Source organism: Acomys minous (assembly GCF_964271855.1).
Source record: "Acomys minous genome assembly, chromosome: 15".
NCBI lineage: Eukaryota > Metazoa > Chordata > Mammalia > Rodentia > Muridae > Acomys > Acomys minous.
In genome coordinates this window covers 102289505-102303404 of record NC_140497.1, presented here as the reverse complement: position 1 = coordinate 102303404, position 13900 = coordinate 102289505, and the positions used below count along the sequence as shown (strand labels likewise).

General features: G+C 49.2%; 1 protein-coding gene across 3 annotated transcripts in view; it reads left to right on the top strand.

The window, feature by feature from the left end:
- The window catches only part of PBX4 (PBX homeobox 4), a 40208-nt gene that overhangs the window by 11173 nt on the left and 15135 nt on the right, over window positions 1-13900 (top strand). The window contains exons 1-2 of one of the 3 annotated variants that reach the window (XM_084760125.1): window positions 8594-8738; window positions 12297-12370. In XM_084760125.1, the coding sequence (XP_084616251.1) occupies window positions 12322-12370 (49 nt within the window). In that variant the 5' untranslated portion in view covers window positions 8594-8738; window positions 12297-12321. Of the gene's footprint in view, window positions 1-8593; window positions 8807-12296; window positions 12371-13900 lie in introns of those variants that run through there. The other 2 variants (XM_084760124.1, XM_084760123.1) reach the window with 2 other exon arrangements.

Here is a 13900-nt window from a genome sequence, read left to right as displayed (position 1 = left end):
GTAGACCAGGCTGGCCTCGAACTCACAGCAATCCACCTGCTTCTGCCTCCTGAGTGCTGGGATTAAAGGCGTGCACCACCACGCCCAGCTAATGTTTTAGTTTTTAGGACATGGTATTACCATATAGTTCAGGTTAACTTCAAACTTGAGATCTTTCCCGCCTCAGTGTCCCCCCAGTTGTGGGATCACATGTCCGTGCTACCATGCTAGCACCATGATCCGTTCTGTGGCAGGAAGTGCTTGAATCAGGGCCTTGCGCTGGCCCAGGCTGCCTGGCGCTCAAGGCATCTCCTGCCGCCGCCTGTTGAGGTTACAGGCTGCAGCACCATTCCTGACTAGGTTTCCCAGTGTACTCTACAAGGTAAGGATGCTTTCTGAGCCTTCTCTGAGAGCTTTGCCCATCATTTTGTGAACAGACTGGGTCCACATTTGCTAACATGATCTTTCAACGTTTTCAGCCTGTAAATAGGATAGGCTATATTAATGGTTTTTAAAGGATGTTTTTAGTTTTTATTTATGTGTCTGTGTCTATTGTAAAAATATCTTTCATTTGCCTGTTTCAATTGTTATCTGAAAGGCTTACTGCCCCCTACTGCTAACTAGGTCTAGTCCTGGAAGCTTCTAGCCTCCATACAATCCAACCTAGGCCTAGAATACTTTACCTCTGAGGCTTACTGTTTAATAAGCTCACTTTTACTTGTTCTTTCTGAGCTCTGGGCTGGTTCAACCCAGTTGTTCCGGCTTAGACTCCTCTCCCAGCTGACTTACTCAGTCTGGCTTCTCTCGGTCCGGAATTGCTCTGCTTGGCCTCAGACTAACTCAGCAATCTGCTCTAATCTTCTGGCTCCTTCTCATTCTCTGGCTCCATCTTCTCCTGAGTTCTCTCTCCAACCCATCTCTCTATTACTGTCCTAGTAAAGCTGCCCCCCCTCTCTCTGAAAAACTGCCTTTTAAGTAGCTTTCCTTTCCTTTCTCTTCACGTGAGAGTTGGGCGTATCCTATTCTGTCAAATCTCTGATTCTTCACATTTTCTGCTACTCATTAGACATCACTTTCAAACATGGGTGCTTCCTTCTACAAACTAACTTTACCTTCGTCTGGGATTAAAGGCATGTTCCCTATGTCTGGACCGCAGCTTTTCTTTACCTGATACTTGCTCTGTATCAGGCTGGCCTCGAACTCAGATCTGCTTGCCTCTGTCTCCTGGATTAAAGGCGTGTCTGTATTCCAGCTGCATCTCACAAACCTAGAGGATCTTTGGATGTGATAAATTGCCAGAGCAGACATGTTCTGAATTAGCATTCCTCTACGGTGTATCTGCCGTGTGTGTGTGTGTGTGTGTGTGTGTGTGTGTGTGTGTGTGTGTGTGTGTCTGTCTGTCTGTCTCTCTGTCTCTGTGTGTGTGTGTGTGTGTGTGTCTGTGTGTGTCTGTGTGTGTGTTAGGGAGGTTGGGGAGCAGGGGCCGCCCTCAGAAGCCTTAAGGAGGTGTTGGGTCCTTTTGAGCTGTAGCTTCTGCCGTTTGGTCGCCGCATGACATGGGTCCTCAACAAGAGCAGCCGGTGTTCTTAAAGCCACCAAGCCATCTAGAAAGGCCCCTGACATTATTTTTTTCAATGTAGATCTTAGGAGAACTCACTTTTTTGTATTTGTTTTGTTTGATTTTTTTTTTTTTTTTTTTTTTTTTTTTTTTTTGCTTTTTGAGACAGGGTTCTCTGTGTAGCCTTGGCTGTCCTAGACTCTCTTTGTAGACCAGGCTGGCCTGGAACCCACAGAAACCCACTTGTCTCTGCCTCCCTGAGTGCTGGGATTTCAGGCTCATGCCACCACACCTGGCTTAATTTTGTAAAAATTTTATTACTTGCTTTTTGTTTGTGTGTGGGTGAGTAGAGGTCAGGAGAGGACTTAATGAGTTGTCTCCCTTCCTCATTTATCTCGGGGTCTGGCTTGGCAGCAAGCTCCCACGGGAGGCATCTGACTGGACCCTAAGTTAAATTTTAATTAGTAAAGTCAGATGGTGTGGTTTTTGGTTTTGGTTTTGGTTTTTTTGAAAACAGGGCTTCTCTGTGTAGTCTTCACTGTCCTGGACTCACTTTGTAGACCAGGCTGGCCTTGAACTCAAAGCGATCCTCCTGCCTCTGCCTCCCGAGTGCTGGGATTAAAGGCGTGCGCCACCATGCCCAGCTAAAGTCAGATGGCATAAAGTGTCCTTTAAACAAAGCAGCAAGGCCCGTGTTGTCACCTGCACAGTGCCTTTGTCTTGGTGCCTTTGGAACAGTATGTATAAGGACACAGGTCACCGTATGTATGTGTGCATAATGTATGCACTCAGTCCTTCAATGATTGTGAGGCTCAGGGTACCATTTGGAACTTTCCAGAGTCAGATAACATTAGTATGAGAGAACTCATTAATCTAAACTTGAGGAGCAGAATTGCAGGTTTTGTTTGTTTTTTTGAGACAGCCTGGCCCTGAATTTAAATCAATCCACCTGCCTCTGCCTCCCCAGTGCTGGGATTAAAGGCGTGTGCCACCACACCTGGTCCAGATGTGCAGCTTTGCTTTATCCCTAATTTGCTTTCCTTCCTTTTTTTTTTTTTTCCATGTGAGTTCTGGAGACTAAATTCCTTATGTTTGCAAGGCAAACACTGCATCAACCGAGCTATCTGTCTCCTTGGCCTGTATCAGTATTCTTCCAGGAAGCCGTGCCTCAGCTCCTTCTCGGAAATGCTTAGATACCATGAGAGCCAGGACAGCAGACAGCCCATGGCCTTCAGAGCACCTGCCCATCTCCCCATGGCCGGCTCATGCTGCCCTCAGTGTGCCGTGGGACACCTGTCCAACTGCAGTTGCTAAGTGTGTGTGTGTATGTCCATCCGTGTGTCCATGCACGCGCATAAGCCCAAGGAAGACACCAGGTGTCCTGCATTCTCACTCTACTTTATTCCTTGTAGACAGGGTCTCATACTGAGGTTGCCATTTTGGTTCAACTGGATGCCTTTAGCCCTGGCCTGTGTAGCCATGCCTGGGTTTTAATTTTTTAAATGTATGTGTATGTGTGTCTGTTTATGCAAATATATGCCATGTGTAGATGCCCATGGCGGACCTGGGTTCACCCCTGCACTGAGAAATGTCTTTAGACACGTTTTTAGGACCTGGATCCTCCTGCCTCACTTCTCAATGTGAGACAAAAGTACCACACCAACCCCTATTTGTACAGTAGTTTGAAAGTCCTTTTAAAACTAAAGCTGGGCTGCCATTTAAAATCCTTTAAAGCCAGGAGTCGTGGTACACACCTGTAATTCCAAGCACTCGGGAGGCAGAGGCTGGTGGATCTCTATAAGTTCGAGACCAGCCTGGTCTCTAAAGCAAGTCCAAGACAGCCAGAACTATATAGCAAGACCATGTCTTGAAAAAAAGCTTTTAAAAAATTATTTTACAGAGGCAGGAGGATCTCTGTGAGTTTGAGGCCAGTCTGGTTACAAAGTGAGTCCAGGTGCTTACTTCGGCAGCACATATACTAAAACTGGAACGATAGAGAGAAGATTAGCATGGCCCCTGAGCAAGGATGACACGCAAATTCGTGAAGCAGTCCATATTAAAACAAAACAAAACAAAACAAAGTGAATCCAGGACAGCCAAGGCTGCACAGAGAAACCCTGTCTGGAAAAACAAAAAAAACAAAAAACAAAACAAAAAAACTAACTCTTAACTGCTGTCCATTGATGACAGTTAACGGTGCTTGCTGCTTTTCCCAGGTTCAATACCCAGGTTCAGTACCTAGGTTCAATTCCTGGCACTTACATAGGACAGCTCACAACCAGCTGTTACTCCATCTCTGAGGATCTGGTGTCCTCTTCTGGCCTCCCACGTACCTGTACTCACATGCGCATACATAAAAAATAAAAAAAAAATTAAAAGTACTAAAATTCACCAGGCAAGGTGGCATAAACCTTTAATCCAGCACTCAGGAGGCAGAGGCAGGAGGATCACTGTGAGTTCAAGGTCAGCCTGGTCTACAGAGTGCATTCTGGGACAGCCAAGGCTACACAGAGAAACCCTGTCTTGAAAAACAAAACAAAACAAATACTAAAATTCTGTGTCCAGACTACTACTTAGACTCACATAAAACATAGTGAGAAATGAAGCTCATTGCTCTGTCCCCAACATTTCTAACTAACTTATTCAGTATGTGTGGGGCAGATATCATGATGGAACTACCACATGCTTAGGACCAAGGAACAGAACTGTACCAGACATAAGCTCTATTCTACCAAAGGGTGTCATGATTTTTACTGTAATTTCCAAACAATTCTAAGTGATCACGTGGCAGCTCGCTTTCGTTGGGGAGGTCTGATTTTAGTGACATGTGCAGAGGTCTTGCCTTACTGTGATGGGCAGTCCTTGAAAAGCCTTCCCCAAGAGTAGCAATGCTGCAAAACAAATTGATTTGCAAATTAATTCTTTCTAGAAGGCAGTAGGATTAAATAGAGATGACGTGAGAAGATGGGTGTGGCACGTCCTGTCGTTCTAGCACTTGGAGGCAGAGGACTTGGAATTCCAGGCTGGACATTCAGGGGGTTGGGGAGAGAGGAGAGGGGTGTTCAGCAGGTAAGCGCACACAACACCCAGGGGTGCATGCCTGCTGACAAGTTTGGGCCTCAAGCCATATAAAGGCAGAAGGAGAAAACCAACTCCACAAAATTGTAGCTGACATCTACATAAAAATGCGCGTGCGCACACAAGTACACAGCTGGCAAGATGGCTCAGCATGGACCCCACTTCCCCCCCACAGTCTACAGTTCCCTGAGGAACGTCAGCCCCCTGTTGCTGTGGAGCAAGACACAGCTGAAATGTACATGCACAGTGGTGGATGCAGGCCAAGGGGAGGTGCTTGCCTAACACGCATAAGGTCCTAGGTTCCATCGCAGGGCTACAAAAAGATGATAATTAATAGCCAGATGTGGTAGCACACACTTACTACCCCAGCACTTGGGAGGCTGAGGCAGGAGGATTGTCATTAGTTTCAGGAGGGCCAGAGATGAAGAAATATAGCCTATCTCAAAAAAGATAGTCCTGAAATCTCTTACAATTTTTGTTTTAGTGAGTATAGGTGTTTTGCCTGCATGCATACATACATGCATGTATGTACCCCACATGTGCCTGGAGCCCACAGATCTCCTGGAACTGGAGTTGCAGAACGTTGTGAGCTACCAGTGTAGGTGCTGGGAGTCAAACCGGTGTCCTCTGGAAGAGTAATGAGCACTCTCACCTCTCGGCCATCCTTCTAGACCTCCCAGAATAATAAGATAATAAGTAATTTAAAAAATAAGCCATGCATTTGAGATCTGAGTTTTGTTGTGTCAGGAATCTGGGCACAGGCTCTCCCGGCTCGCAGTTACTGACGGTTCCGTGCCCTGCAGGCCCCTGGCCCTCCACCCTTAGCTCCTAGCTGCCACCCAGTGCTCTCTGCTGTGGCTCTCTGAAGCAAGGCACCTGGCTTTTCATCAGCTAAGTGAGGGCTGAGATAATGTGACAGCCACATTTTGAGTCACAGATTCTGCTTGCGGTCAAGGAAAGAGTATGCTTCAGGCCTGGTTCACCGTGGGGTTTGCCAAGTCATGGCAAGGGATGAGGTCATCTGGTAGCACTCTGCAGTCACCGGTCAGTCTCACTGGACTATGGTGGGTGACCTGTGGGTAGCTGCTGAGTCATGGCCCAGTGCTAAGCACAGGTTTAGAATTCCCCAGGAAGGGCCGACTGAGGGCGTGGCTCAGGAGTAGAGCCTCTTGAGGGAGGCTGGAGGCCAAGTGTTAGCAGAGTGCTTGCCTGGGCCTAATCCTTCATCCCGTGGAGGCCGGAGGACCACAAGTTCATGGTCGCCCGCAGCTAGTGAGTGCGTTCAAGGCCAGGCTGGGCTGTGTGAGGTCCTGTTTTAAAAGGATTAGGGCTAGAGAGGGGGCTCATCTGTTGAGAGCACTTGTTACTCTGGCAGAGGGCCCAGGTTTAGTTCCCAGCACCCAAATAGGAGCACACAACCCTAGATAACGCCAATTCCAGGGGATCTGAAGCTCTCTTCTGGCTTCTGTAGGCACCAGGCTTGCACATGGTGCACAAACATATATGCAGGTAAAACATTCATACATATAAAATTAGTGAAAACATATTTACTTTAAAAAAAAAAGACCCATCCTGGGGCTGGAGAGATGGCACAGTGGTTAAGAGCCCTGCTCTTTCTGAGAACCCAGGTTTAATCCCCAACATCCACATGACAGATCACAGCTATCTGTAATAACAGTTCTAGGGAGGCTAGGCGTGGTGGCGCACGCCTTTAATCCCAGCACTTGGTAAGCAGACGGATCTTTATGAGTTTGATGCTAGCCTGGTCTACAAAGTGAGTCCAGGACAGCCAAGGCTATACAGAGAAGCCCTGTTCCAAAACAAACAAAAAAATAGTTCTAAGGGACCTGATACTCACACAGATATGCATGCAGGCAAAACATCAATGCACAAAAATATAAAAGACCCATCTTTCTGGGCATGGTGGTGCACACCTTTAATCCCAGCACTCAGGAGGCAGGCAGATCTCTCACTTTGAGGCCAGCCTGAGCTACAATGGAGCGAGATCCAGGACAGCTACGGCTGCACAGAGAAATCCTGTCAATAAAATAAAAAAAAAGAAAGAAAGAAAGAAAAAGAAAACCATCAAAAGAAGAGAAAGGTTCATTTTCTTGGTGGGGTGTATGCAACTGTGGGTGCAGTGCTCCCAGAAGTCAGAAGAGGCCTCTGATCCCCTGGAGCTGCAGTTTCAGGTGGTTGTATTGCACAACACAGGTGCTGGGAAGCAAACTTGTGTTTTCCTCTGCAAGAATAGTACAGGCTTTTAACTGCTGAGCCTTCTCCCCGGCTCCGTCCTGACTAGATTTGGCTTGGTTTTTTTGTTTGTTTTTTCGAGACAGGATTTGTCTGTGTAGCCTTGGCTGCCCTGGACTCACTTTGTAGACCAGGCTGGCCTCGAACTCACGGCGATCCACCTGCCTCTACCATGCCTGGCATGAGACAAGTGCTTTTGAAGGAAAAGTTTGCTTACTGCTCCCAAGAGGAAGGGCATGCCATGACGTGAGGTGCAGTGTCTGTCTGTGTGTGTGTCTGTCTGTCTAGGCAGAGGCCCAGAGCTTTGCTAGGATTTTTTTCCAGAATGAACTGGCTGGGCTGGGCAGACCAGTGTGAGCAGCCTGGAGCTGGATGGAGCAGATGCCTGCTCTACTCTGGGTAAACGGGAGTCTCTAGTAGTCTAGGATCTGGCCATGGAGGCTGAGGGCAGGGGAGCCTCGGTGCTGTGTGAGATGAGGGTTGCTGGAGGAGGATTTTGCATTAGCTGCCTTGCTTGTGGGAGGCAGGTGTTTGCACAGTCTGGGAGCTAGCAGGCCCCAGTTGGCCAAGCCTCTTAAAACAGAGTAGAAACCCAGCCTCCCACACACTTGGTGTTGGCACCTGCTGCTTTACTTCCTGTCCCTTCATAACAAGATGGCTGAGCGCATAGCTGCTGTTTCAGTGTCCCCCACCCACACACACCTCCGCCCTCTCCCCAGCCCTGTGCTCAATCCTCACTGCATCTCTGGGAGGCCCCTTTCCCTGGCGTGCTTGTCCTTGGCTCCTCCTCTTTGGTACTTGGGTTCCAGGCCCTTCTATGAGAGCTCTGAAAGTCTCTGAGCTTAGCCTGAGTCCCCATGGCCTCCCATAGAGATTGCCTCCAGTCTCCAAGACTCAGGTGTCATCAGCAGGCCATTGGTCACCCAGCCCTGTGCTAGTGCAGCTCCAGCCTGGAGTCGCTGGCCCTGCCTCCCAGCTCAAGGGCTGCACCTGGGATCTGATGAAACCTGCATCTGTTCCCAGTCACTGCTCAGGGGCCGGCACCATGCAGTGCTCAGACTAGAAATGCTGGTTACCTTTTTTTTCACGCCCCAAATACAGGTCTGTTGTGTCTGTGCTGAGAGCCCAGGCCAGCTGTATGCAGCTCATTGCTATTCAGGCCTGGAGGCCTCGACAGCTGAGTTCTCCACACTCTTACCTTCCTGAAGTCTAGTCGCCAGAGCTGTTACCTTTGTGTGTGTGTATGGGGGAAGGGGTGAGGGGGACTCACTTTGTAGACCAGGCTGGCCTCGAACTCACAGCCATCCGCCTGCTTCTGCCTCCGGAGTGCTGGGATTAAAGGCGTGCGCCACCACCACCTGCCCATTTTTTTTCCCCCTTGACACAAGGTTTCTCTATGTAGCCCTGGCTGTCCTTGAACTCACTCTGCAGAGTGCCAACATGAGAACCTGCTGCAGCGCCCATGTGACACTGGGAAGGTGTGCAGGGCATGAGGAAGTGTGGCTTGTGACCATGCCGATGGCCCAGGGGGCCCACTAGGCAGAGGGGGCAGAGCATTGCTTACAGCTCTTCTGACTTTGACGTTGGTCTGTTTTATTACGTTGCGTGTGAGCAGTGTCTCGAGCCACGTGACTGTGTGATGCCTGGGGTGGCGCGCCTCCGTGTGCGCGTTGAGAATCAAACCCAGGTGTTTTGCAAGAACAGTACGTGCTCACAACCACGGAGCTGGCGCTCAGAGCGGAGGCCAGGGCTCTCCACGAGCAGCTGTCTGTGTGCAGTGCCTCTGTGGAGAGGGCGCTGGCTGCGGGTGGCCAACAAGAAATGGCTCCAGGACCGACTGCCCCAGTCCGCAGCAGAGGCAAAAGCACAGGTGCTGAGCTTCTTAGGAGCTGTGTGACGCCGACGACACTATGACTCAGAACGCCTGAAGCTATGCAGGTGCTTTGTGTCTTGTTTTGTGTTTGTTTTTCGAGACAGGGTTTCTCTGTGTAGCCATGGCTGTCCTGGACTCATTTTGTAGACCAGGCTGGACTTGAACTCACAGCGATCCACCTGCCTCTGCCTCCTGAGTGCTGGGATTAAAGGCGTGTGCCACAATACCCGGCGTGTTTTGTATTTTGTAAGCAGGTTTTTGTTAATTTTTAAATCGTGTGTGTGTGTGTGTGTGTGTGTGTGTGTGTGTGTGTGTGTGTGTGTCAGAGGACAACGTTCAGGAATCAGTTCTCTCACTCCGCCTTGTGGGCCCTGGGCCTGGACCATTAGGCTTGACGGCCAGAACCTTTGCCCACCGAGCCACCTCACCAGCCCTGTAAAATAGCTATTATACTATTTCCTATCTATGTTATACACTATATGCTATAGTGTTATTTAAAAGGTACTGATGCAGGCCTGGAAAGATGGCTCAGAGGGATAGAGCACTGGCTGCGCTTCCAGAGGACTCAGGTTCGATTCTCGGTACCCGCATGGTGGGCTCACAACCATCTGTAACCCAGTTCCAGGGCATCCAACACCCTCTGGTCTCCGTGGGCACCAGGCATGCACACGGTGCACAGGCAAAGCACCACACATATAAAAAAGAAACAGAAAAAAAAATAATGATGGGGGAAGCCTGTGCAACCTGTTAGTAAGCCAAATTATTCTTTCAGTGGTTTCCATCCGAGGTTGGAATTGGTTTGGTTAGCTAGTCTGGAGCATGCTGAATAGGCCCTCTCCCACCGAGCCACACCCTGCCCCTCCTGGTTGGTATGATGCAGGCCAAGCCCTGGGGTCTGGCAGGGCCAGCTCCTCTGAGGAAATGTGTGAAGGGAAGGGGCACTTGGCTCAGCAGTGTCTGCTACCATCACAGAGGACGTGGAGGGAGGAGCAGTCGTGGGAGCAGAAGGCAGAGTAACACCTAAAGGAAGGTGTTGGGGGCTGGAGAGATGGCTCAGAGGTTAAGAGCACTGCCTGCTCTTCCAGAGGTTGAGAGTGCAATTCCCAGCAACCAGGTGAAGTGAAATCTGGTGCCCTCTTCTGGCCTGGATGTTAAATGCAGACAGAACACTGTACTTATTATAATAAGTACACTGTGTTTATTATAATAAATAATAAATATTTAAAAAAATATAAATAAAGGAAGGTGTCAGCTTGGCAGGTAGCGCCACAGCCTCCCCTGCCCAGCATTTCCTTCCGCCAACTTGACAGCTTCTTCTCCTGCACCTAATGCCATGGAAGGCACAGTAGCCTATTTCTCTAATCCCCTGGGTAGTTCCTGTTTTGCTCTTGTTTTTGTTTTTTTTTTCCCTTTTTTTGTGGATTTTAAGACGCTATTTTAGCCAGGCGGCAGTGGTGGTGGTGTGGGCAGCAGCGGCGGTGTAGGCCTTTAACCTCAGCACTCAGGAGGCAGAGGCAGGGGGATCTCTGTGAGTTGAAGCACTCAGGAGGCAGAGGCAGGGGGATCTCTGTGAACTGAAGGGCAGCATGGTCTATAGGGTGAGCCCAGGACAGCCAGGCCTAAGACAGAAAAACTCTGTCTTAAAAAACAAAACAAAACAAAAGCCATGTGTGGTGGCGCACGCCTTTAATCCCAGCACTTGGGAGGCAGAGGCAGGCGGATCGCTGTGAGTTCGAGGCCAGCCTGGTCTACAAAGTGAGTCTAGGACAGTCAAGGCTACACAGAGAAACCCTGTCTCGGAAAACAAAACAAAAAACAAAACAAAACAAAAGCCATGCGTGGTGGCACACACCTTTAATCCCAGCACTTGGGACATAGAGGCAGGCAGATTGCTGTGAGTTCAAGGCCAGCCTGGTCTACAAAGCAAGTCCGGGACAGTCAAGGCTACACAGAGAAACCCTGTCTCAAAAAACAAAACAAAACAAAACAACAACAAAAGGATGCATTTTTTATGGTTTTGTTTGTTTAGGTTTTGGGTTTTTTGTTTTTGGATTTTCAAGACGAAGTTTCTCTGTGTAGCCCTGGCTGTCCTGGAACTCACTGTTTAGATCAGGCTTGCCTCAAACTCACAGAGTGAGTTCTGAGTGCCGGGATTACAGACGTGTGCCACCATGCTCGGCTCTCTTAAATGACATTTATTTTGTGCGGATGGCTGTGGATAGTGCCTGTGGAGGGTAGAAGGCAACTTGCCGTAGTCAGTTCTACCGTTCTGTGGGCTCTAGGGACTGAACTCAGGTCGTATGCAGGCGCTTTCCCCCACTGAGCCTTCGCACCAACTCTTTTCGTTGTTTGTTTAATTTTCCTTTCTTTTTCTTTTTTAAGTTATTTATTATTATGTATATAGTGCTCTGCCTGCATATACACCTGTAGGTCAGAAGAGGGCATCAGATCTCATTATAGATGGCTGTGAGCCACCATGTGGTTGCTGGGAATTGAACCTAGGACCTCTGGAAGAACAGCCAGTGCTCTTAACCTCTGAGCCATCTCTCCAGCCCCTGTTTAATTTTCTTATTCTGTGTGTGTGTGTGTGTGTGTGTGTGTGTGTGTGTGTGTGTGTGTGTACACACAGGCATGGGCATGCCATAGTTCATGTGTAGAGGTCAGAGGACAGCTCGCAGGGTCAGCTTCTAGGGAATGGGCTGAATTTGTCAGGCTTGCACAGCAAGGCCCTTAACCTGCTGAGACATCTCTGCTCCCTGTTTTCTTTCTTTCTTTCTAAAGATTTATTTATCATGTATAAAGTGCTCTGCCTGCATGTACACCTGCAGGCCAAAAGAGGCCATCAGATCAGATTATAGATGGCTGTGGGCCACCATGTGGTTGCTGGGAATTGAACCCAGAACCTTTGGAAGAGCAGTCAGTGCTCTTAACCTCTGAGCCATCTCTCCAGCCCCCTGCTTCCTGTTTACTGTGGAGCCTTTGGTTTGTTTATTTCGAGGGGGAGGGGGGGATCTCCTGTATCCCAGGCTAGCCCTAAACTCAAACCTCACAGTATGGCTGAGACTGGCCTTGAACTCTTCTTGGTCTTCCTCCTCACTCTGCAGTGCTGGGCTGACTGGTGTGGACCACGGCTTTTCTTTCTGGTTCTATTTGTTGAGATAAGATCTCACTACATAGCTCTGGCTAGCCTGGACTCATTATGTGACCATGATGGCCTCAAACCCACAGAAAAGCACTCCTAACATTTCCGCTGTTGCTGACAGGGCCTTACTGTGTAGCTCTGGCCAGCTTGGAACTCTATCTACACTAGGCACGGTGCACTATGGAGTGCTGGGATTAAAGGCTCATGCCCCCCATGCACAGCTCCTGGCATTCCAGTCAAGTGATAATCAAAGTTCACCATCACAGACTGCACATTCCTGTTTTAATTTTGTAGAAGTCAAAGTGACGTGTGCTTCCCCTGTCTTGGCAGTGTGTGGCACCTGTGTCAGGTTGGCTGGCTGGCGCTGAGGCCCCTGCTCCCCTTTCTCACCATCCCTCTGCTGCCTCTTTCAGAAAGCATGCCCTGAACTGCCACCGGATGAAGTCTGCTCTCTTCAGCGTGCTCTGCGAGATCAAGGGGAAGACCGGTAGGCGACCCTGAGGCTGTCCGCTCAGGCCCCTCAGGGCTTCTTTGGGAGCATGTGGTTCTGCCATCTTTCAAAATTCAAAAATAGAGTTTTATTCTAATTCAGCCATCCAGGGTTAGCCCCATGGAATTCTTTTGCTTCTGCAAATACGTTTAAGAAGCGGTGGGTGGGCTGGCTGGCTAGCTCAGTGGGTAAAGGCACTTAGCACCATCAGCCCAGGACCCACGTGGCAGGAGAGAACTGACTTTAGCAAGTTATCCCCTGACCTCCATCCAAGTGTCATGGCACATGCCCCATCTCACAGACAAATATAGTAATATAAAGTAAAGAAAACGGTTAACAATAATGAGAGGGGAGGAATCCCAGCACCTGAGAGATAAGAGGGAAGATCAGAAGTTACAGCTTAAGTTCCGGGCCAGCCTGGACACCATGCTACCCTGTCTCCCAACAAAAACAGAAGCAAGAGAAAATAGCTGTGGCTGAGGAGGCAGCTCGGTGGTTTAATCAGTGCCATGGCAGCAGGAAGAGCCGACTTCAGATCCCTGACACCTGTGTGTGAGGAGGCCTGCACGTGAGAGGCCTCCCTAGTGAGAGGATTCAGGGTCACACTGGCTGACTAGCCAGATCAGGGACTCCAGTGAGAGGCCCTAACTCAATATGTAAGGAGGGAGGGGCTGGAGGGATGGCTCAGCATCTCTGACAGAGGACCCAGGTTCAATTCCCTGTACCCAAGTGTGGCTCATCTATAACTCCCGTTCCAAGGGGTATGAAGTTGCCTTCTTACCTTGCAAGCAGGCTCATGTGCACAGACATCCGCAGGAGCAAAACATCAGTACACTCTGTGTGTGTGTGTGTGTGTGTATGTGTGTGTGTGTGTCTGTGTGTGTGTGTGTCTGTGTGTGTGTGTCTGTGTGTGTGTGTGTCTGTGTGTGTGTGTCTGTGTGTGTGTGTATGTGTGTGTGTGTGTGTGTCTGTGTGTGTGTGTGTGTGTGTGTGTGTGTGTGTGTGTGTGTGTGTGTGTAGTGGATAATGATCAAGGAAAGCATTGCTACCAACAGTGGGCCTGCACACATATGAAGGTGCACCTACACACACTGTACACCTACACTACATACACATATACATGCAAAGAAAAGGCCCAGCCAGATAGCATAGTCTTGTCATCCATTTAGGAAGCTGAGGCAGGAAGTTGCAAGTTCAAGGTGAAACTAGCCTTCCTTATAAAAAGACCTTGTCTCAGAATTAAGTAAAGCCAGCCAGGTGTGGAGACGTATGCTTTCTTTTCCCCCCCTTCTCTCGAGACAGGGTTTCTCTGTGTAGCCTTGACTGTCCTGGACTTGCTTTGTAGACCAGGCTGGCCTCAAACTCACAGCCATCTGCTTGCCTCTGCCTCCCGAGTGCTGGAATTAAAGGTGTGAGCCAACACGCCCAGCCGAGACTCAACGCTTTTAATCTCAGCACTCTAGATGCAGAGGCAGGTGATCTCCGTGATTTCGAGGCTAGTCTGGTCTACAGAGTGAGTTCCAGGAC